We start from the raw sequence: 21962 nt of genomic DNA, 5'->3' as shown, positions 1-21962 counted from the left end.
TAATGTAAAATTATGGAATCAAACACATTGATAGGTAATTATGTTCATCTAACATTCTAGTATAATGACAGAATTTCTTGAGATCTGCATTATACAGTTTTAGTGTGAACTTAGGACACTTGTTGCATTTCATTTTTAAGTATATATACACACAGAAGATAGGCTGAATATTGCTGAGGGATTAGAAATTGCAGAATAGATTCTTTCTTTGTAATGGTCACATTGTATGTTCTGATTAAGTCCTTTAGAATTTCAGAGTTTGTACATTAAATACGCACATACCCAGCCAGTATGATTATTTTTTTAAGTAATTTGAGAAAAAAAGCTAACAGATTGATTACAAATAATTGTAAACAAATTAATGTATTAAATTTTTAAAGTGAATTATAGTGGTTGAAGTTAATTCTGACTTTCACTTTTCCTTGGTTGAGGGAGGGATTAAGCATTTCTTAGAATGAAAGATCTGTAGCAAGGTCAAATTTTGGAAAGGTGGGAAACATCCCAGTTGTACCACTACTGACTATGTGACCTTGGTTGAATCATTAATATCCTTGTGCTCCAGTTTTCCCACCTTTGTAATAGGAATGATACTAGGATTACACTACCTTGCAGAGCTTTTGGTAAACTGTAGGCATTGAGGGTTGGTTGTTTTGTTTTGTTTTATATATTTGTGCTTTATAATATCTGTACTTTAAAAAAAAAGTTCCTAATTCTGAACAGCTCTTTTACCTCCATAAGTTTGAGCTAAACTTAATGCTTGAATAGTAGTTTTACAAGATAAAGATGCAGGAGCATATTCAAAATAAAACTAAGGGTTACATATGACAGATATAACAATAATTTTAAATCTTTCATATTTGATTATTTCAGAGCAAGGATGGGAAAACCCCACTGCACATGACTGCCCTCCACGGTAGATTCTCCAGATCACAAACCATTATCCAGAGTGGTAAAAAGTATTTCTGTTTGTTTTTTTTCTTAAATGTAGTAAAAACATCCACAAAATGAATGGTATTGAGAAATTATTGTAGCTGTCTATATATTTTTAATACTTGATTTCAGATCTTATGAAAATCAAATAATAAAGAGTATAAAATGCCATATATATGTATCTTTCATAATTTGTTTTTCATTTATTTTTTGTTTCACTTGAATTAGAAATACAATTTCTCTAGCAGTTGGTGTGGGCTTTTTTAAAGCATTACTAAATAGAAAACTTTGCCTTTCCACCACAGTTGGTATTTGTATTATACATTAACAAAATTCTGTTGCATTTATCTTTTTTCCCCTTTTGGATATTCTGAACTATTTTTAGGACTTCACTTTCAGAACTTGTATTCTTTTGCATTTGAATTAGTACTAAGCAAGCTAAACCTTTAAATAAAAGTTCTTAGGTACATTACTTTAGTGTTTCCCAAGCCATATTCCAAGTAACTGTTTGTTATGTTTGTTAATAGTCCTCAAGATAATAGTTGTTACGGTTTTGCAAGGAAAAAGTAGTAGTTTTGTGATCAAATAATTCCTGAAGCATTGCCTGCAATTTTGATGATACTTGGCATGTGTGCATTAAAGCTCTGAAGTCTTGCTCTAAAGAAATGTATTTAATTTTGTTTTAATATAGTGGTTTCCAAACTTCTAGGACCCCAGAACCCTTTCATCATTTTAAAATGTATTAAAAGCTGAGCACCTGGCTCAGTGGGTTAAAGCCTCTGCCTTCAGCTCAGGTCATGATCTCAGGGTCCTGGGATCAAGCCCTGCATTGGGCTCTCTGCTTATCTGGGAGCCTGCTTTCCCCCCCCCCCCCCTGCCTGCCTCTCTGCCTCCTTGTGATCTCTCTCTCTCTCTCTCTCTTTCTCTCTCTGTGTGTCAAATAAATAAATAAAATCTTAACAAAAAAACAAATAAAATATATTAAAAGCTTATGCTTAGTTCACAAAATTGTTTTTAAGTGTAAAATCTGTAACCTCAGTGCCTGGTCCATTATTGTCCTATGAGTGAAACCTAGTCAAATCACTATATCCATTAGTTTATGCCTGAATAGAGTTTTGTGTTACTTTTGGTGTAATAAATTTGACTTGATCTTAATATAGTCCAGCATCTGATCGTACATTATTTATTGCAGGAGCTGTAATTGACTGTGAGGATAAGAATGGAAACACCCCTTTGCACATAGCAGCAAGGTACGGCCATGAGCTGCTAATCAACACTCTTATTACAAGTGGTGCTGACACTGCAAAGTAAGTACTTAACCACAGTGTTGATAGCTGTGCTGAAAAGGAAACACAGATGGAAGTGAATTGCAGTTTTCTAGAGATTTCAAGTAGAAGTATGGATTTCTGTACCCAATATGGTACTAATTGCTTGAGCTTTTAAGTTCTAGGATGTTGTGCTAGAATATTTAATGTGATTTCTTTGGTAAGCCAGCATAGTGCATTTTTTTTTTTACCCAAGTGAATTCTAGATTATGAATAATGCACAGTTTTAGTCAGAGCTTTTCACTGTTGTAATCTATTTATTTTTAATCTAAAAGTAAATAAAAGACCTGAAAGTATTTATGTACTGAATGCTTTTCTTTTTCATTCAGATAATATCTGTAGATTTTTTGCCCCCTGCCCCCTCCACTTTGGTCAAAACAACACACTTTGTCTATTTTATGTATTGAAGTTTCTCTTTAAAGGTTTTTTTTGGAAAGATGGATTCTCTTGCATGCCATGTAGAAGTAAACACCCTACTTAAATTGATGTTTATCATTCTTAGGTGTGTCTTTATATTTTTATTACATCTTATTACATTTATTACATATATTCATTAACATGTTTTAAACCTTCTTTTAAGCTTTCTGTAAATGTGATGGAACTCTACACATTTTTGCAGTCTCTTATTTAGCCATGTAGAAAATTTGGACTTTCTTTCGTAATCTCTACAAATAACCTATAGTCCACCCATTTTATAAAATGTAATTATTATATAAAGATTTCATAGTTTATTCATTCTACTTATTTGCAAATTTAAATTGCTTCCAATTTTACAAAAATTACTACAGTGAGCATTCTTGAACATTTTCTGTCATGGTAATGATTCTCACTGGCAAAGCGGAAAGAATGAATTTCATACCCTAGGCAAATGTCCAGAGACAATTTTGGTTGTCATACTTTGGGAGGAGGGTGTTACTGGCATCTGGTTTGGATAGAGCTCAGGGGCACCTCTGAACATCCTGTATGCACAGGGAAGCTGCCCCTCCCCAGCCCTCAACAAAGTCCATCATGGCAATAGTACTAAGGTTGAAAAATTCTACTTCTGGAGGAAAATTGCTGGATAATAAATAAGCTATGCCCACCTTCAGCCTTTTGCCAAATTGCTATTTAAAATATTAAAGGTTTGGACTCATCTAATTATCTTTCCACTTTAACTAGTTTCTTTGTAATTTATTTAAATGGTTGTGTTATTCTTGATTGTAATGAGGTTACTATCCTACTTACACTTCAGGCGTGGCATACATGGAATGTTCCCCCTCCATTTGGCAGCCTTAAGTGGTTTTTCAGATTGCTGCAGAAAACTTCTTTCTTCTGGTAAGTGGAACCATTGTAGACTGAGTCTTTTTTTTTTCCCCCCCCAAAGCCCTTCATATTTCAATACACTCTCTTTATCCTGCTTTTCCAAAATTACTTGTAGATATGTATAAGTGTGAATCATTTATTAAACTCTTACAAGATGTTGGGTCTTTTTTAACTTTAAGATTCAGTTTTATCTTCAAATCTGGGAAAAGTTTTATTTTTCCAGGATTTCCTTCTGTTAGCTGGGGAATGGGATATGGAGTATTTCTAGAGTAGTTTCTATTCATTGAATGGTAGTTTTCTTGGATCATCTCCATATGTCTAGAAACAGAATATCATTTGCATGCTTCCTTTTTAGGAGCTGATAGCCATGCTATAGTATCTTCCAGGTTTGTGAAATTATTTATACCATATCTAATTACTGTGTTATAATACTATAATCATAGTCTGTTTGAAACAAAACAGGATCTGTAGCTTTCTACAAATATTCTAAAACTGTGGTCCTTATTAAATGCATAGAATTACTGAGTATATATAATTCAGTTGATTTTAAATGATAATCTGTTTCTCAGTGTTAAAAAAAGTTGAGCACATTTTACATATTAATACTTAACGATTGCTGAAAGAATTATGGGAAAGTTTGGTGAAAATTAACATACTCTGTGAGACAGACACTTCTGAGTTTTTCTTAGTGATTTTTTTAAAGTTTTTTAAAAAAACTTAAGTTTAAGTTTTAAAGTTTTTAAAAGTATGTGTATGCCTACATACATAAAAACATAAAGTTTTTTAAAAGTATGCTTTAAGTTTTTTAAAGTATATGTTTGCCCACAAGTATTCACAAACCCATTTGTCTATGAAAGAGAAGTCGAAAATTTCTCCTCAGTGTTAGTAATAATCCACAGGTAGCAAAGCATCTATGGCTTCTTTTAAAAACAGTTTTTTGTTTGTTTTTAAGATTCTTATTTATTTGAGAGAGGAAGAGAGCACAAGTGGCAGGGAGGGGCAGAGGGAGAAACAGACTCCCTGCTAAGTAGGGAGCCTGACACAGGTTCCATCCCAGGACCCCAAGATCATGACCTAAGCTGAAGGCAGATGCTTAACCAACTGAGCCACCTAAGGCACCCCTAAAAACATAATTCACATAACATGCAATTCACCCATTTAAAGCATATAGTTCAGTGTCTGTTAGTATATTCAGAGGTATGTGTCCATCATTACAGTTGGGTTTTTTTTTTTTTAAGATCTTACATATTAGAGAGAGAGCGTGCACGGGGCGGGGGGAGGTAGCAGAGGGACAAGCAGACTCCCTGCTCAGCGGGGAGCTACACACGGAGTTTGATCCTAGGACCCTGAGATCATGACCTGAGCCGAAGTCAGATGCTTAACCCAACTGAACCATCCATGCACCCCTATAGTCAGTTTTAGAACATTCTCATCCTCCTATTAGCAGTCAGTCCTCATTTCCTCCCTCACCTCTCTAAGCAACCATTACTCTGCTTTCTGTCTAAATTTGCCTGTTCTGGACAGTTCATAGAAATGGAATCACCCAAGATGTGGTCTTTTCTTTCATTTAGCCAAGTGTTCTCAAGGATCATTCATATTATAACATGTATCAGTACTTCACTTCTTTTTATTGTTGAATAATACTCCGTTAAATCCTGTGGTTTTTAAACAAGTTCTCCAGCACTTATCCTAAAACTAGTCTCAGTCCTTTAGAGGCAGTTTTTTTGGGTAATATTATATATTATTATCTACTTTCAATAATTTTGTGCCTATTTGTAATTCAGTTTTGTTTGAGATTGGGGTTCATATGATACATGACATTTCTTGACAGAATACTTTAATATGAAATAACTTACCTATGATACTATGTAAGATGTATTCATTCTTACAGGATTTGATATAGATACCCCAGATGATTTTGGCAGGACCTGTCTACACGCAGCTGCAGCTGGAGGGTATGTTAACAAAATTTTTACTTTTTTAAGAAGAAGGTAGCTGGTCATGTCAGTTTTTCTCTTATCTTTGTTTCTCTTTAATAGTTCTGGGCTGTGTCAAAATGGAAAACAAACCATAAAAGGAATGGTTTGGGAGAAGAAAGTCCAGAGTAGTAGAAATTACTTTTTCTAAATCCTCTTCCATCTAAGTCCTAAATTATGAGTGGGAAGAGAGTTGGAACAAAACTGTAAAAGGCTACAGTAATGTGGGGGAGGTGGAGCAAAACTGTAAAAGGAAGTATTGCTTTTTGTGAGAGAAAATTATTTGTGGGTAAATGAAAGGAATAGAGAGTAATGAAATATTAGAGATGTTCTGAGTAATACTAAAAGCTGTGTAGGGTTTTTTTAATCATAATTTTAGGAGAAAAAAATGTCTGTGGCTTGTTTATGTCTTTCCTCTACCCAAATAGGAAAAAGAAAATTTTTGAGATTAAAAAATTTTTGACAAAGTTTTAAATACTGCTGCTAGGGGTAACTAGGCTCTTGGTTTGAATGAACAACAACCTTCAATTAAAACTCATCATCTTTGAAGCATGCTCTAATCTATTGTTTCTGATCAGTTAGATCCTAAATCTGCAGTAAGACATTTAATTCATGGTGACTTATCAAAAACATTATTTACAAGAATTTTATTACTAATAATCATTCTTTAAAAGTTCCCAGTGGTTTCAGAGGACAAGTATACTGAACCAAGACTACTACTAGGCCAGTCACAGATGCAAAGATGGATTGTGAACATATGACTGGGTCCTCTTGTTCTTCCAAGGTCGCCAAAGGACTTTCCAGTTAAAACCTAGCTTCCATATTACTGGCCTCCAAAGGGAGGGACGAAAGACAACACGACTGTCTGATTAGATGCTAATCTCAATTTCTAGTGTAACATAGTAATGATGTTCAGGGTTTTGAAAGTTAAACTACAGAAAGACCCATGCATGTACCATACGCTCCTACAATTTTAACTAAAGATACTATAGGAGAAGATAAGGGAAAACAAATTGGAGCATTTTCAGGTTTGATTTTTTTTAACCCATTTTCTTTTAAGTTAGTATTAAAAACCATTTAAATTTAAACCATTCTGTTAAAAGCATGTTGTTTGAAGTTTGTTTTAAAGGTTCCTAAAAACTCTCGGGAATTTTTTAAGATTTTATTTAGAGAGAGTGTGAGGTGCCAGGGGTGCCAAGGAGTGGGAAGGCAGAAGAAAAAGCAGACTCCCCACTGAGCAGGGAGTCCAAGGAATCGGGCTGCATCCCAGGATGCTCATTAGCTCAAGACCTGAGCCTAAGGCAGCCACTTAACCAACTCTCAGGAACTTAAATGTGAGCTTTCTTTTAAATAGTGACAACATGACTCACTGTTATTTCCTATCAACATGCCAATATGTATATATATATAACTTCTTAAAATTCTAGATACAATGAATTTTAATGTTTTATTTTATTTTTAATGTTTTATTTTTTATTAAAATATCATGTCATTTTTTTTTTCACTTTGTCTTCATTTGAAAACATGTTTTGGTACTTAAACTACCAATTTTGTTATGAAATTACTGACAGTTAAGTCTTCTAACTGTATTTTCCCTAATAGGAATTTGGAGTGCCTAAACCTTCTGCTGAATACTGGTGCAGACTTCAACAAAAAGGACAAATTTGGGAGGTAGGCTGTGATGACATTCCTCTGTAGAACCTAATTAATGTTGTTTACTAAATGACTTGCATGACCTTCTGTTAATTCTCAGAAAGAATTAACAGTTGAACATCTTTTGCATTGTGATCATGATTCACTGAGAGGCCTGAATAAGTCAGTAGCTTTGAAATAATTCATTTTTACCCACAGTCTTCTTCCACTTGGCCCCCTGCCACAGCCCCAGGCTGTCAGCCACAGCTTTACCTTATAAGCACCTCTGAATCTCTCGATATCATTCTTCCTCCTCCCATAATTATACTTAGAAATGTAAAACCCCATGGTGCCTGTGTTCCTTCAAGAAATTCACAAGACCTAGAACTCAGTAGTACAATTCTCCTTACCCCTAAGTCATTTCATTGTCAGAGACTTTGGTGCCCATATTTGGTTACAGACCACTAGAAACCGGAATGAAATAGGTAATAAATATATATGAAACTTTTGTTCTCCCCTCATATAACTCCCCACATTACCTATACACATAATAGCATATCCACATATACCCCTTCATATGACTGGTAGGAAAATAACTGTGAAGTAACAGAACCCCTTTGTAGTCTTTTAGCCAGTCCTCATTCTTACTGTGACTAGCATTGATGGTAACGGTACTTAAAGTCACCAGTATCTACTAAGTTACTTAGAGTAGGAGTTGACCTAGCATGTGCTAAAACCATCCAGGAAAGAATTGAAGGCAGTTTGAATTGGTTAAAAAAAAGAGAGGTGGCAGGCAGTCTGAGCAAAATTGTGGGTCATGAGTTTGAGAATTATATCAAAGCGTGTGACTAGAAAGGGTGTGTGTGCCATAAGGAAATGTGTGGATGTACATTCAGTGCATGGCATGGAGTTAGTGCAGAAGTAAACAATTATGTATGGTAGGGAATCAGAAATGCATATTTTTTTTAAAAAAACTGTTTGACCCCATAATTACTTTGAGGAATAGACAGCTTTCATAAGCCTAACTAATAAAAGGAACTAATGACCTGTGAAACCAAAATCATTTTGTTTGGCTTTGCAACGCAATATTTTTACAATTGACTTTTACAATTCTACTTTAATCCATCTTACATTAGTTAATTTGTAGCACTTGAAGCATTTTTTTATTACAAATGGCAGCAAGGGCTTCTGAAGCATATTCTGAGTTTAGAACCTTGGAAGTAATTCAGGGTTAATTATATTTCTTAATTAAGAGGGAAACAAACCATAAGAGACTCTTTTAATCTCATAAAACAAACTGAGGGTTGCTGGGGGGTGGGGGGGTAGGGATAGAGTGGCTGGGTTATGGACATTGGGGAGGGTATGTGCAATGGCGAATGCTGTGAAATGTGTGAGACTGATGATTCACAGACCTGTACCCCTGAAACAATGCATTATATGTTAATAAAAATAATTTTAAAAATAAATAAATAAATAAAAAGGGGGGAGCCACCAAGACCAAAAAAAAATGCTATTACTATACTATGTTGTTATCCAATAAAGTAAAATAATGTTTTTCTACTGTTTAGTAGTACTGTTTTACTACTGTTTACCTTCATTTTTTGTTTTTTTTTCTTCTATCCTTTTTTTTTTTTTTAATGAAAAGTCATGGATTATAGAGTTGCAATTCAAAGACAGGGAATTTTAGTAACATTCCGTTGCATTTCAGTGAACTGGGAGGAAACTGGCTACAAATACTCAGTCTTTAGAAATTAAAAACCGTACTCTAACTGTTCTGAATAAAAAAGAGTCTTCAAAACTATGCAGTTCTTGCTTGAGAAACCTGATACTACTGTACAGCTTTACTGTATGGTTGGTAGAGTAGGGCATTCTATTTAATGCTTCTGTATTTCTCTTATCCTTTATTCCTCCTGAGACATGAACAGCAGCTTCTACCCCTGTACTGTGAAACATTTTTGTTAGTATAAGGGAAGTTTTGTTAAAATGAAAGTGTTCAAAAGTTTCTGAGCAGAATATGAAGGTGTCTGTAATTCACTCAAAAGACTAGAATCGTTACTGTGGGGACCATGAAATGATTTTACTGTGTTTCTGTCGAAATGATTTTACTGTGTTTCTGTCGTAATTTCCTATTCTTAGAGGTTTTTTGCTACCTTACTTTCTCATACTAGCTTCATTTGTCCCGACCTCCAGAAGACTTAGTATATGGTAGAAATCAATCTCAGACTCACTATAAATTCAGTATTTGTAACTGGGTCGAGTAAGAGTCAGCTGTGCACTTATTTACTGGTATATGTCCCTGGCTTTTATTTTTCTTATATTAACTTGGGCACAAAAGATCTCCACTGCACTATGCTGCTGCCAACTGCAATTACCAGTGCCTGTTTGCTCTTGTGGGATCAGGAGCAAGTGTGAATGACCTTGATGAAAGAGGATGCACACCCCTGCACTATGCAGCCACGTCAGACACAGATGGCAAGTAAGTATCATGTGGTGAGAATGAAGGATTATTTCTGTAAACAAACATATTCCATGTGGATGGCTGTTTTTATTGCAAGTTCATATTTTTATACTTTTTGTGGTATTTTCTTGAGTCTCTTGTGTGGAAATAAATTGGTTTCATAATTATTCCTGAATCATAGTTTATTACCTGTTTCTACTCAGCAACCTGCTTTATTGACTGATCTGGTAGAAGAAAGATAAAGGCCTCTTCTTGTCCTCCCTGCCAAAGCACATCTTAATATCATCTCCATGTTTTTTCCCTCTGACTTCTCAGAGGCAGCAGTTTTGAGTTTATCATAGGGAAAGGGACAGAGGAGATGTGGACAATGCCAGTGGAAGGTGGGGCAGAGATTGGAACACCAGTATCAGTCAGAGGTAGAGAGTTTGTGTTTGTAAGAAATCCTTATAAATGGGTATCTATCCAAAAAGGGAGTAGCCAGTATGACAAAATCTGGCACTTGTTGGTTCTAAATATTGCTTAAATAAGTAAATGAGATAATGGAATAACCAAATATTGGCCAAGAATGCCTGAATAACCAAAGAACAAGAGATGTGTAAATTATTTTTTATAATTAATATTCACCTAAAGCTGATCAGAATTGTTCATAGTACCTTAATATATATTGCCTTCTTGGAAGAAAATAAATTCATTGGCGAGAGAGGATCTTCAGTTTGTGGTATTCACAATTGTGTGTGGATCAATTAAGAGTAAAAATACCCAAAGGGAAAAACAAAGAGTGATTTGTAAGAGGGGTTTTATAAAATATACTTCAAGGAAGCTTTAATTAACATAGAACTATTTCTGTGGTTTTTAATATTTGCTTTTTACCCTTAAAATAAAAAGCATAACTTGAAGATATTATTCACAAATGTTTATTATAAATTCTGTAACTAATATCAAAGCCATTTCTATCAGTAGCACTTTGTTATCTTGGATTCGAAGCTGAAGTTCTGTAATCTCAAAAGCACTAGTAAAATCTTACTTTTGTTTACAAGAATGTATCACTTTGTATAATTTCACATAAACCTAGAGTAGTTAGGTGTAGATAGATTTTGGGAGAAGTTAAATTACTTGAAGTATGTTTTTATAGATAGTAGCTCTTTAAAGAAAATCTGTGGTAAAGTCTTTGTAAATAAGAAAATATTTTGGTGGGGCACTTGGGTGGCACAGTCAATTAAGCATTGGCCTTTGGCTCAAGTCATGATCCCAGAGTCCTGGGATCAAGCCCTGCCTTGCATCAGGCTCCCTTCTCTGCCTGCCACTCCCTCTGCCCCACCCCCCTGTGTCAAATAAATAAGTAAAATCTTACTTTAAAAAAATGTTGGTAAACTTGGGTAAGTAGATCATCCTCTGATGTATAAATTCTGTAACTTCAGAGTTTAATTTCTAGATTTTCTTAAAATAGATTATACCTAAAATGAGCATATCACCACCAATGATCCTTTACCACTGTTCCCACACACTAGTTATTAGGTGTCACTCAGTGGGATCTACATAAATTCCACTGAGATGTCGATCTCTCTCTCTCTCTCTCTCACACACACACACACACACACACACACACACACACGTAGAGATTACCCAAGGTCCTCCTGCCCTTACATTAAACCTGAATTCTTATGCAGAAACCAAGAGAATAACAGTGTTCAATCCATACTGTTTGGGATTTGTGGTTTTGTTTTAAACCAATCAACTTTTTTTTGTAGAAGTGTATCAGTACTAAAGTGATATAAATCAGTTCTTTCACCTAATATAAACTGCCTTGAGCAACAGCCTAGTGATACTTATTACTTAAACATTTAATTCTCAGTATCTACACAAAGCAGCCTAATGTGCTAGAAAGAACATGAACTTTGGGATCCAAAAGACCCAGTTTAAATCTTGGGGTTTCTATATTATACCCCTTTGAGCCTGAGCAGGTAATTGCCAAGCAAAATCTTTATCTGTAAAATTGAAAAGAAACTTACTTCTATACCAGGAGTTGGTCTCTTAACTGACTGAGCCACCCAGGTGCCCCTCTCACACTGTTTCTTAGAGCCTCTGTTTCTTTAAAGTATCAGAATCCCAGAGGTCCTGTCTAATGCCATCATTTATTGTCTCAGTGATTTGGTCTTGAGGACTTTCTGGAAGCTATAAGCTACAGTAACTATTTTAGGATACCAGAGGCATCCTTTCAATAAATGATTGTTTTGGAGACTCAATTAGTAGCACTGTAACATTGATAAAATATTGGGGCACCTGGGTGGCTCAGTGGTTAAGCATCTAACTCTTGATTTCAGTTCAGGTCATGATCTCAGGGTTGTGATACCCAAACTTTGTGTGGGGCTTCACGCTGGGCATGGAGCCAACTTAAGATAGTCTCTCCTGTCCCTCTGCCCTCTCCCCGTCCCAAAAAAACCAAAAACAGAAATGTTGTCTTATTTTTCCCAGGTATATAAACTGGGAATAAAAGAATAAAAATTTTATTTTTATTTTTTTATTTCTCATAAAATAATCTGGAATGATTAATTCATACTTAGAAGTGTGAAATATTTTCTTAAAAAGGACACAAAATCCCCATAACTTCAAATTACTACTGTTCAGTAATGTGTATTTGTGGTTTGTTTTTTTATGATCATTTGCTAATCCCCTGTCAGCATCCCCAGGGAAGGTTGTTTATATCTTGATTTTCTGGCTTTGATAAAATCAGTGTGTTAACTTACAATCAGGAAAAAAGAATACACTCTCTCCCCTCCATCTTATTTGCAAATTAGATGTGAGGTCCACATATTCAAGACCAAGGAATTTTGTGGTTCAGTATTTTATAAGCACCCAGGTTAAAGTGCCACTCTAACTCATTAACCCCTGTGCTGAAGTATTTGGTAGCATGAAGAGGACATTGGATGAAGAGAAGACCTGAGGTCTGGTCCTTGCTTTGCTGTATGCTAGCCAAAAGATCTTGAATATAATTTGATTTTCCTGAGTGTCAGTAATTTTTTCCATTTGTTGAAGATAATGCTTTATCTCACAAAGTAGTTAATGAAAGTTGATACTGCTTAGCAAAATGTAAAAGGCAGGCCAGTAGAAGGAATTTTATTTCAAAGTAACTCTTAGTCTTTGTTTTTTTATAGGAAACCAATTATATGAATAATATGAATGTAAAAAAAAAATAAAGAAATCATATGATTTGATAAGAATTAATGTATAACAAATTATTTGAAGCCATTTAATGCTGTATCCATGGACCAGTCATTGTAAATGTATTGAGATGTGCTCTCTTACTTTAGAACGTAAACACGAACTTACCTACTTGTTTTGCTTTCCTTAAATAAAAATTTTTTTTTCAGTACTCATGTATCAACAAGTTATCTTAAAATAGTTTTTTCCACTGATAGAATCTGCTTTGTACTCAGGTCTCAGTTGGAGAACTATTTCTGTTTTATCTCTCTCATCTAGAGAATTTGATTAAAGATAAAAAGATGTGCCCTTGGGTGAAATGTTTGTGCCTACAAAGCAATGGGACTGTCCTCCAGGCCTGCAGGTCTTTTATCCATTCCAGTGAGCACTGACCTCTGACTTGGACACCTAGGAAAGAAAACTAGACACAGTTTATACACTGTCTGGAACACTCTCTGCAGAGCCCTCGAAGCTAGTTTATGAACACCCAAAAAACACCAATCTTGTTACTTTAGATTCAGATTTGGGATTTTTTGATCATAGTGATACCCAGTTCACCATATTTGACTAATAATTTTAACTATACATAAATGTCAAAATTCCACTTGAATGGATAGACAGACATTTGCTACCATTGAGGATAGTAAATAGAGAGTCTGCAAGTAATTACTAACGGATCTAAAGGATTTTAAGCAATTTAGCATTAAAGAAATGCGTTGGCACTGAAAAGAAAGGCCCTTATAGGTAGATAGATGATTGATGCATAGATAACATATATGATAGTTATGTATATGTGTAATACATATACATAATACATATATGTGTAATACATAATGATAGTTATGTATATGTGTAATACAGTCTATATATATCTATCTATGATACAGTTACTAAAAGATCAGTTACATTGCTTTGGAGTTTGTTTGTTTTTATATAATTTAAGTATGCTTTTAGAAACTTGAAATTTTTTACACTTTTTTTTTTTAATTCTAGTATAGTTAATCATACAGTGTGATATTAGTTTAGGTATACAATATAGTGATTCAGCAATTCCATATATCACCCAGTGCTCATCTTAGTAAGTGCACTCCTTAAGGAAACTTGAATTTTTAACAAGTAATTTGATTATAAATTTTCCCTCAGTAGTTGAATTAATATTTAGTTAGACATACTATAATATTAGACAAATTATCAACAAATAATTATGGATGTGAAATTTGAGCATAAATGGAGTTTAGCATTCTTAGTTGGATTTCTGTTCCCCACCCCATCTATAAAAGGAACAGAGGCCATTTTACCACAAAGGTGAAATGATTTGATTTGCTCAAGATCATTGGTAAGAGACTAGTTCTATAGACAATCTTCTAATTTCTAATTCAGTGCTCCTTTTTTGCTACATTAACAATAAAATGTACTAAAATTATAACAAATCGTGAATTGTACCTTTTAAAATTATTTTTCTAATGCTTTGATAGCACAGGAATCCGATAAATCTGCCATGGGAGGATCTTTCTTCTTACCTACATATGACTTTATACCTTTTGCAGCCTTCTCAGTCCTCTGATTCAAGATCATTGAATTCTGATCTTGTTATCCTGAGATTTTTTTTATATCCTTTCTTCAGCTTCCTAATGAGATACTAGACTCACTATGTGTTCCAGATACGTCAACAGTAATATTGCCAACATTGGATGCTCACCACCACTAAGTTTTATCCTGTCAGATATTGTTTGAGTGGAATAGGTGGTGCCATACATAGTGACTGTGTAAAAGACAGCCAGCCCTCAGGTATACTGAGCTGGTTGACAGAATTTGGAGATACTCACTTTGAATGAAGGATATTCTCTAATGAACATTTCATTTGTATTCTTAGGATAGTTATAGTCAATGTCATTTAAATGACATTTATATAATGTAGATGTATTTGTAATTTTTACTTTTCTCAAGAAAAAGAAAAATTGCAAGAAATTATAAGGAAAATTGTCAGTTTTTAGTTTCAGATTGTCTTTATCATTGGTTAAAATGCAAAATTTAGAATTTTGAATATTACTATATATAGGTGCCTGGAATACTTATTGCGAAATGATGCAAATCCAGGGATCCGTGACAAGCAAGGATACAATGCAGTTCATTATTCAGCTGCTTATGGTCACCGTCTTTGTCTTCAGCTGGTAAGATTTGTGAATTGTTGTGGAAAGACTAATGTGATTTTATATTCTAATAACATAATGAGAATGAGAATAAATGAACCAAACAAACTCTTTTTAATATTTTTAGATCCATTATATACCTCTAAAATTCATACTTGCTTGCCTCAGTAAGATATCTCTCATTCCCTTTGCCTTTCAAAGAGAACGGAGAAAATTAGATCTCTGGGAAGGGCTTCTTGTGTCCTTCCCTTACTACCCTGTGTTGATGTAGCATTTCTTTTCTCTTTTCCTTTAAATAAATGTTTTCCAGAAATTTCTAAAGAACTGTAACTATGTGTTATGTGAGAAATGTCCCTGTAAGAGGAGGGTTTTTTCCCATATAAATTATTTAGAGATTTCTGAAAGGCCCATTCTTTTTACAGTCCCTCCTGATAGGGGAGACAGTACATCTGCAAAGGAGCTTTTTATTTCAACTGTGATCTCATTCTTGAATATACACGCCATTCACCATACTTTGCCAAACCAAAGAGAAAGCAAGAGACAATTTAAAAGATTATCAAGTGTGTAACAGATACTCCAAGTTATAAGTTTCTTTATTTAGACTTACTTATAAATTATATTAAACTTTGCTTCTCTTCAACAGAGAGTGGATATTAAAGATAGAAAAAGGTTGACCTGTTTAATGCAGTACTTAAAACCCTGCTATCAGAAATAACAAATATTTCCTTGGGTTATTATGGTATCTTGTACACTAAAGTCTTAGACCCATGAATAGAGATATGTGGTATATTATACTGCATACTTATTTATTTAAAAAATTTAATTTTGGGGGTGCCTGGGTGGCTCAGTGGGTTAAGCTGCTGCCTTCGGCTTGGGTCATGATCTCAGGGTCCTGGGATCGAGTCCCGCATCAGGCTCTCTGCTCATCAGGGAGCCTGCTTCCCTCTCTCTCTCTCTGCCTGCCTCTCTGTCTACTTGTGATCTCTCTCTGTCAAATAAATAAATAAAATCTTTAAAAAAAAAAAAAAAGATTTAATTTTTTTGAGGCAAAGGGAACACAAGCTCAGAATAGAATTTAACAAAGCTTTGTGTAAATAGAGACCTGTAACATTTAGCTCTCATATATATGAATATTTTCTAAGCTAAATATTCTTATTTTGAATTTTATTTCAGATTGCAAGTGAAACTCCTTTAGATGTTGTAAGTAATAATCCGCCCCCCATTTGGAGTATTGTAATTAATTTATTTGCTCTCACTAGAGCTGAAGCCCATTCTACACATTCCTGAGAACAAAAAGACAAGTACATTTAGGGTATGGGGCTGGGCAGGTGGTTCTTACTTAGTGGTGAGTAAATAGCATTTCCCTCAAGCTAGTATATAGCCCTACCTCAGAGCTCTTATTCTGTGGTCCTCACCACCCTTTTATGATGATCTATTGTATAAGCTTGCTGAGTGGAATCTTCACAGTATAATGGTCTGAGATTTTAAAATTCATATTTAAGTATCAATTTTTACTCTAAAATGTATTTAAACATGAGGAAGGAGGCAGGAATAACTGCTGTAATATATCTAAAAGTACCATTTCTGACATTTCAAATACTTTTCTTTCAGTTAATGGAAACCTCTGGGACAGACATGCTGAATGATTCAGACAATAGAGCAACAATAAGCCCTTTACATTTGGCCGTGAGTACTGCCTTTACAGCCAACATGATGCCTGGTTTATTGAAAATATCTCCCATCTGGTTGTTTGACTCAAACTAGTACTTTTGGGCCATGTATGATGATCATGAAATTAAATCTTCAACAACTTTTTAAAGTCAGAGACTTCTTGAGTGTACCTGTTAAGATTTATTTAAAAAATAAACAGTGATCTTTGGGTTTCTCCCAAAGCCTACTCTAAGGGAGAGAATATACCTGTGATGTGAATTTTAAAATGCACTGCCCTAATGGAATGACTTCTAACTAGCTGAGCAGAACTGTATTTTCTGCTGCATTTCTACAACTTTTTTTATTTTGGAGCACTAAGTGTGTGTTCACTGGTCCTTCATTTGCTCATACCATAGAATTTGGCTCTATGATTTGTAATTTCTGTTTTAGCGTGAGATGCCTTTGATTTTTTTCTCATAATGTCAGTCACTAAGAGGAGAAGGTTAGTGAAGTAAAACAGTTCTTTAAGTCAGATGTGGGAATAAATTACTTCAGGAAATTTCAAGCAAGGGCCAATCTTGTTCTTTTTGTGCTGAAAGAAGAATCTGTTTTTGAAACAGAATGTTAACAGTTGTTTGGGGTGAGATGAAGATTGAGAATCAGGAGACTTGGATATAGTTACTAGCTATTTGGGAGATTGCTGGATTTACATGTAGGTAAAATGTTTATAAGGGTTTATACCTAAGTTAATGAGGATCACTACAAGTTCACTGATCCCTTTGTTTTCTTCTCACGTGTGCTGGGTTTTTTTTATAAGATTCTCCTGCATATTTTCTAACACCAATGCATCTGCATTGAATTTTCTACCCCTTTCTCCCTGCTTAGTACTTCCTACCATTTTCTGAATGACTAAGGAGGTATGCTGCAATGTCTTGCTTCCTTGCCCTTTGGTTCTTTAGAAATACTGTCTGCTCTCCCAGACTTGCAGAGTAAATAAGTCATCCAGAAGGGCAAAGCAAGCATGGAGAAGATAGCTATTTTACTGTTGATGCCAAGAAATGAAGTCTGAGCAGATGACTAGGCAGTTCTTACATCATCATCATCATTCTTAAACTAGAACTGCCATTTCCTAAGCACTTACTAGGTGCCAGACTAAGCACTTTGCCAAGTTTTTGAATATGTTATCTGAAACTTTTTTTCTTTTTTTAACTAGTTTTTGTTTACTTCGTGGCTGTTATGTGTAGTGGTGTTATATATGAACATGGCTATTTGTGCTGAGTAGTGTTTTTAAGCTGAAATGGAAACAATTTTTAATTTAGTAATTAGACTCAGTGAACTGTGATGATACCACCACTTTTCACATTTTGTATCTGTTCCCAGGAGGTTTTCAGAAATTAACTTGAAGTGATTTTTTTTTTCCCTTCCAAACTTTCCCAATCCAGGACACCTTGATGCTGTGAAAACACACTAGCTTAAGGTCTTGGTTCTTGTCTTTGCATATAGTACCTGTTCAGATTCCTTGTTTCCATCTTATACAGGGACATCTTGAGGGGAACGTCCCTCTGGCAAATCATCATGGCTTCTTGTCATCCTTACTTGTCTCTTGTTGTTGTATACTGTCTTCTGCATATACGGTATTTCTCAAAAGTTCTTTCTGCTAGTAGCAAGTTTCATTGACCCAGTATTGAAGAACAAGATTAAGTATGATCCTAGGGCAGTAGAGTTCCTAAAGTAGAGTTACTTAAATCTTTGAGGTGGTTGAGAATCTCTGTAGGTAGTCAGAAACAGCAAAGAGATCAGTAAGGCCCAGAGCAACTATACGTCTTCCTGGTACTTTCTGACATTTTCTGCAAGAAGTAACTTTACAGTCCTTTGTTGCTGTTTGGGGCTTTCTTCTAGCTATATATCTTTTTTCAGATTTAGTTCAAGTTTGGTAGAATTTTACATATTTCAATTCCCAGTGAAACATTCGCATGTGATTAACAAACTACTAAGCTTTAGTTCTGAATGGCATTAGCACTGGCATATGAAAGTCCTTTAGCTACAAAATGGTAATACGAGTGAACTAAAGAAAACATTGTGTGCCACAACTAGGTCTTGTTAATTGCTTTATGTCTTGCTCAGCATCTAGCCCAACAAAAGTAATAGATGTTCAGTTGACATGTTGGTTTTGATACGAATTACATGGAAAGCCTCTTCATCAAACTGTGGTAAAGAAAGGGACTTCAGTCTGACAAACCTTTACATTTTTATCCTCTAATTATATAGCTGGTACCTGGTACATGGCAGTTATTCAAGCAGGGCTCAGTGTTAAGTATTTTTGCACTAAAAGAAGTGTTTGTTTTTCATATACAGCATGTTATGAAGTGTGAGGATAGTCATTTCAGTTTAAGAAATCAGAAGACTCGAATACTAATTAACTTCAGTTGCTGGCTATCTCTATAATTTAAATATAGTAAAATTTTATCAGAGTTAAGTGGAGCACTAAACTGTGATTAATAGCATAGGCTTTGCAATCATGGACTTAGAGTGAAAGGTTTAATTGAATCTGTATTATACACTCATTGAATGCCAGGAACCAGACCATTGTATGTTAGTGATAAAATCACATGTCATTTGAACATTTATTCTCTGCTTAATACCCATTCTCTAACACTGTAGTTTACTATTTGGTTATTAGAAAAATTTATGCTTAACTTTTCTCAACTCTCAGTATGCACGTTTTAGATTATCTCAGGTGTAATAATGTGAAAACAAGTTTGCTTGTTACTTTGTTTTCTAAGGTATCTGAGAAGTTAAAGTGTATTCTTTTTTAATTTATATTTTTATTTGTTCCTAGGCCTATCATGGTCACCATCAAGCACTAGAAGTGTTGGTACAGTCTTTATTAGATCTTGATGTGAGAAATAGTAGTGGAAGAACACCCTTAGATCTTGCAGCATTTAAGGGCCATGTTGAATGTGTGGATGTACTCATTAATCAGGGAGCCTCAATTTTAGTAAAAGATTATATTTTGAAGAGAACACCTATACATGCTGCAGGTATGTTAAAAATTATGCATGATTTTAGTTACCACTTTGTGTCTAATACTCTTTTTAAATTTTTTGTGTGTTATACTACTGGTAATTATTTTAATAATGTTGACTTTAAACAGTTGAATGAGGAATGTGCCTGGTTAAGCATCTGACTCTTGACTTTGGCTCAGGTCATAATCTCAGAATCCTGGGATCAAGCCATATGTCGGGCTCTGCTCTGCATGGACTCTGCTTGTCCTTCTTCCTCTGCTCCTCCCTCCTCTTGTGCACATGCACTCGCCTGCTCTCTCAAATAAATAAATAAAATCTTAAAAAAATAAAAGGTCAGGTGATTCTTTCAAGAAAAAGCCAGAAGCAAGATTATGATTGCTTTAAAACATTATCTACCTTAGAAATTGGATTTAGGGGCACCTGGGTGGCTCAGTGGGTTAAGCCTCTGCCTTGGGCTCAGGTCATGATCTCAGGGTCCTGGGATCAAGCTCTGCAACGGGCTCTCTGCTCAGCGGGGAGCCTGCTTCCCTCTCTGTCTCTCTGCCTGCCTCTCTGCCTACTTGTGATTTCTCTGTCAAATAAATAAATAAAATCTTTAAAAAAAAAAGAAGAAGAAGAAATTGGATTTATGTAGTAGTCTAACTTCGGAAATACTTCTTCAGTAAAACAGTGAAGTATTTTTTACTTCTTTTTGATGGAAGTTATTTTGGATTGGTACGTGCTTTCATTTAACAGTTGGTGAACGTTTTGGATTCTTGTACCAGAGTGATGCATTAAATACATACAAAGGCAGGAGTTCTAGAGCACCTGCTTCATGCAAGATCTACTCCATGGTGTGATTTTGTGATGTTACAAATGTGTGAAATTGCAAAATTATGTAATTTTGTTGTTCTATGACTTGGTACTGCTGTATACCACTGCAGATGTAAATTCACAGCTCTCTACAAGAATTACCACAAGTTAGTATTTATTTTATTATATTATATTTTATTTTATGTTTAAGATTTTATTTATTTATTTGACAGAGAGACAGCAAGAGAGGGAACACAAGCATGGGGAGTGGGAGAAGGAGAAGCTTCCTGATGTAGGGCTCAATCCCAGAACACTGGGATCATGACCTGAGCCAAAGGTGGATATGTAATGACTGAGCTACCCAGGCGCCCCTGTATTCATTTTAAATAGCTAAGACTGGTACACTGAAAGAAATCCTAACCAAGTTTTTTTTTTTTCACCCCCATTAGGCCTCCTTTAAGATTTTTTTTTTTTTTTTTTTTTTTTAATCAGAGAGAGAGGGGGGGAGACTCAGACAGAATGGCAGACAGAGGCAGAGGGAGAAGCAGGCTCCCTGCCGAGCAAAGAGCCCGATGTGGGACTCGATCCCAGGACGCTGGGATCATGACCTGAGCCGAAGGCAGCTGCTTAACCAACTGAGCCACCCAGGCGCCCCAGGCCTCCTTTATATGATTAGATTCATTTCAGTTAGTCTGTTTTTACAGAGTAATTTTTTTTTAAGATTTTGTTTATTTATTTGACAGAGATCACAAGTAGGCAGAGAGGCAGGCAGAGAGAGAGGAAGGGAAGCAGGCTCCCTGCTGAGCAGAGAGCCCGATTCAGGGCTCGATCCCAGGACCTGGGAATCATGACCTGAGTTGAAGGCAGAGGCTTAACCCACTGAGCCACCCAGGCACCCCTACAGAGTGATTTTTAAGGACACATTTTAACATGGGTCGTGGACTTTGCTTCTAGTCCTTTAGGACACTTGCATTTTTGAAGACTCTCAGTAAAACCCACTATTGCTCCATAGCAGTCTTTCAGAAATTATCAGATATTCAAGCAGGGCTCAAAAATGGAAAAATTTTTAAGTGGATTAAAATTCCTAATACATGTGTATATATGGGGTGCCTGGGTGGCTCAGTGGGTTAGGCCTCTGCTTTCAGCTCAGGTCATGATCTCAGGGTCCTGGGATCGAGCCCTGCATCGGGCTCTCTGCTCAGTGGGGAGCCTGCTTCCCCCTCTCTCTCTGCCTGCCTCTCTGCCTACTTGTAATCTCTGTCTGTCAAATAAATAAATAAAATCTTAAAAAAAAATAAACGTGTATCTATAAACTGCTATATGGTAAGAATTAAGTCAAAATGCCATCCTTTTCTCTTATTCTGGAAAAAAAAAATGAAGTTTATATACCATTCTGCAACTTAATAATTTTTGTGTTGTAAGCGCAGATCATTTGCAGAGCTGATTTAAAGCTTTCATGGAGTGGTTTGCACTCTTAATTGATAAATATTGAAACAAGACACTAGCCAGTCCCTTAGAAGTGG

The 21962-nt window shown here is 35.3% G+C and overlaps 1 protein-coding gene across 7 annotated transcripts in view; it reads left to right on the top strand.

Annotated features, from left to right (window-relative positions):
• ANKRD28 (ankyrin repeat domain 28) overlaps nucleotides 1-21962 on the top strand; it is a 205301-nt gene that overhangs the window by 162218 nt on the left and 21121 nt on the right. For all 7 annotated transcript variants that reach the window (XM_044252504.1, XM_044252505.1, XM_044252502.1 and 4 more), the window contains 10 exons: nucleotides 871-949; nucleotides 2123-2237; nucleotides 3487-3569; nucleotides 5449-5512; nucleotides 7136-7204; nucleotides 9501-9641; nucleotides 14881-14992; nucleotides 16145-16171; nucleotides 16583-16657; nucleotides 19461-19662. In XM_044252504.1, coding sequence (XP_044108439.1) covers nucleotides 871-949; nucleotides 2123-2237; nucleotides 3487-3569; nucleotides 5449-5512; nucleotides 7136-7204; nucleotides 9501-9641; nucleotides 14881-14992; nucleotides 16145-16171; nucleotides 16583-16657; nucleotides 19461-19662 — 967 coding nt within the window. The remainder of the gene's footprint in view (nucleotides 1-870; nucleotides 950-2122; nucleotides 2238-3486; nucleotides 3570-5448; nucleotides 5513-7135; nucleotides 7205-9500; nucleotides 9642-14880; nucleotides 14993-16144; nucleotides 16172-16582; nucleotides 16658-19460; nucleotides 19663-21962) is intronic.

Source organism: Neovison vison, chromosome 6, assembly GCF_020171115.1.
Source record: "Neovison vison isolate M4711 chromosome 6, ASM_NN_V1, whole genome shotgun sequence".
In the NCBI taxonomy this organism is placed as follows: domain Eukaryota; kingdom Metazoa; phylum Chordata; class Mammalia; order Carnivora; family Mustelidae; genus Neogale; species Neogale vison.
This window is presented reverse-complemented; position numbering and strand designations above follow the sequence as displayed.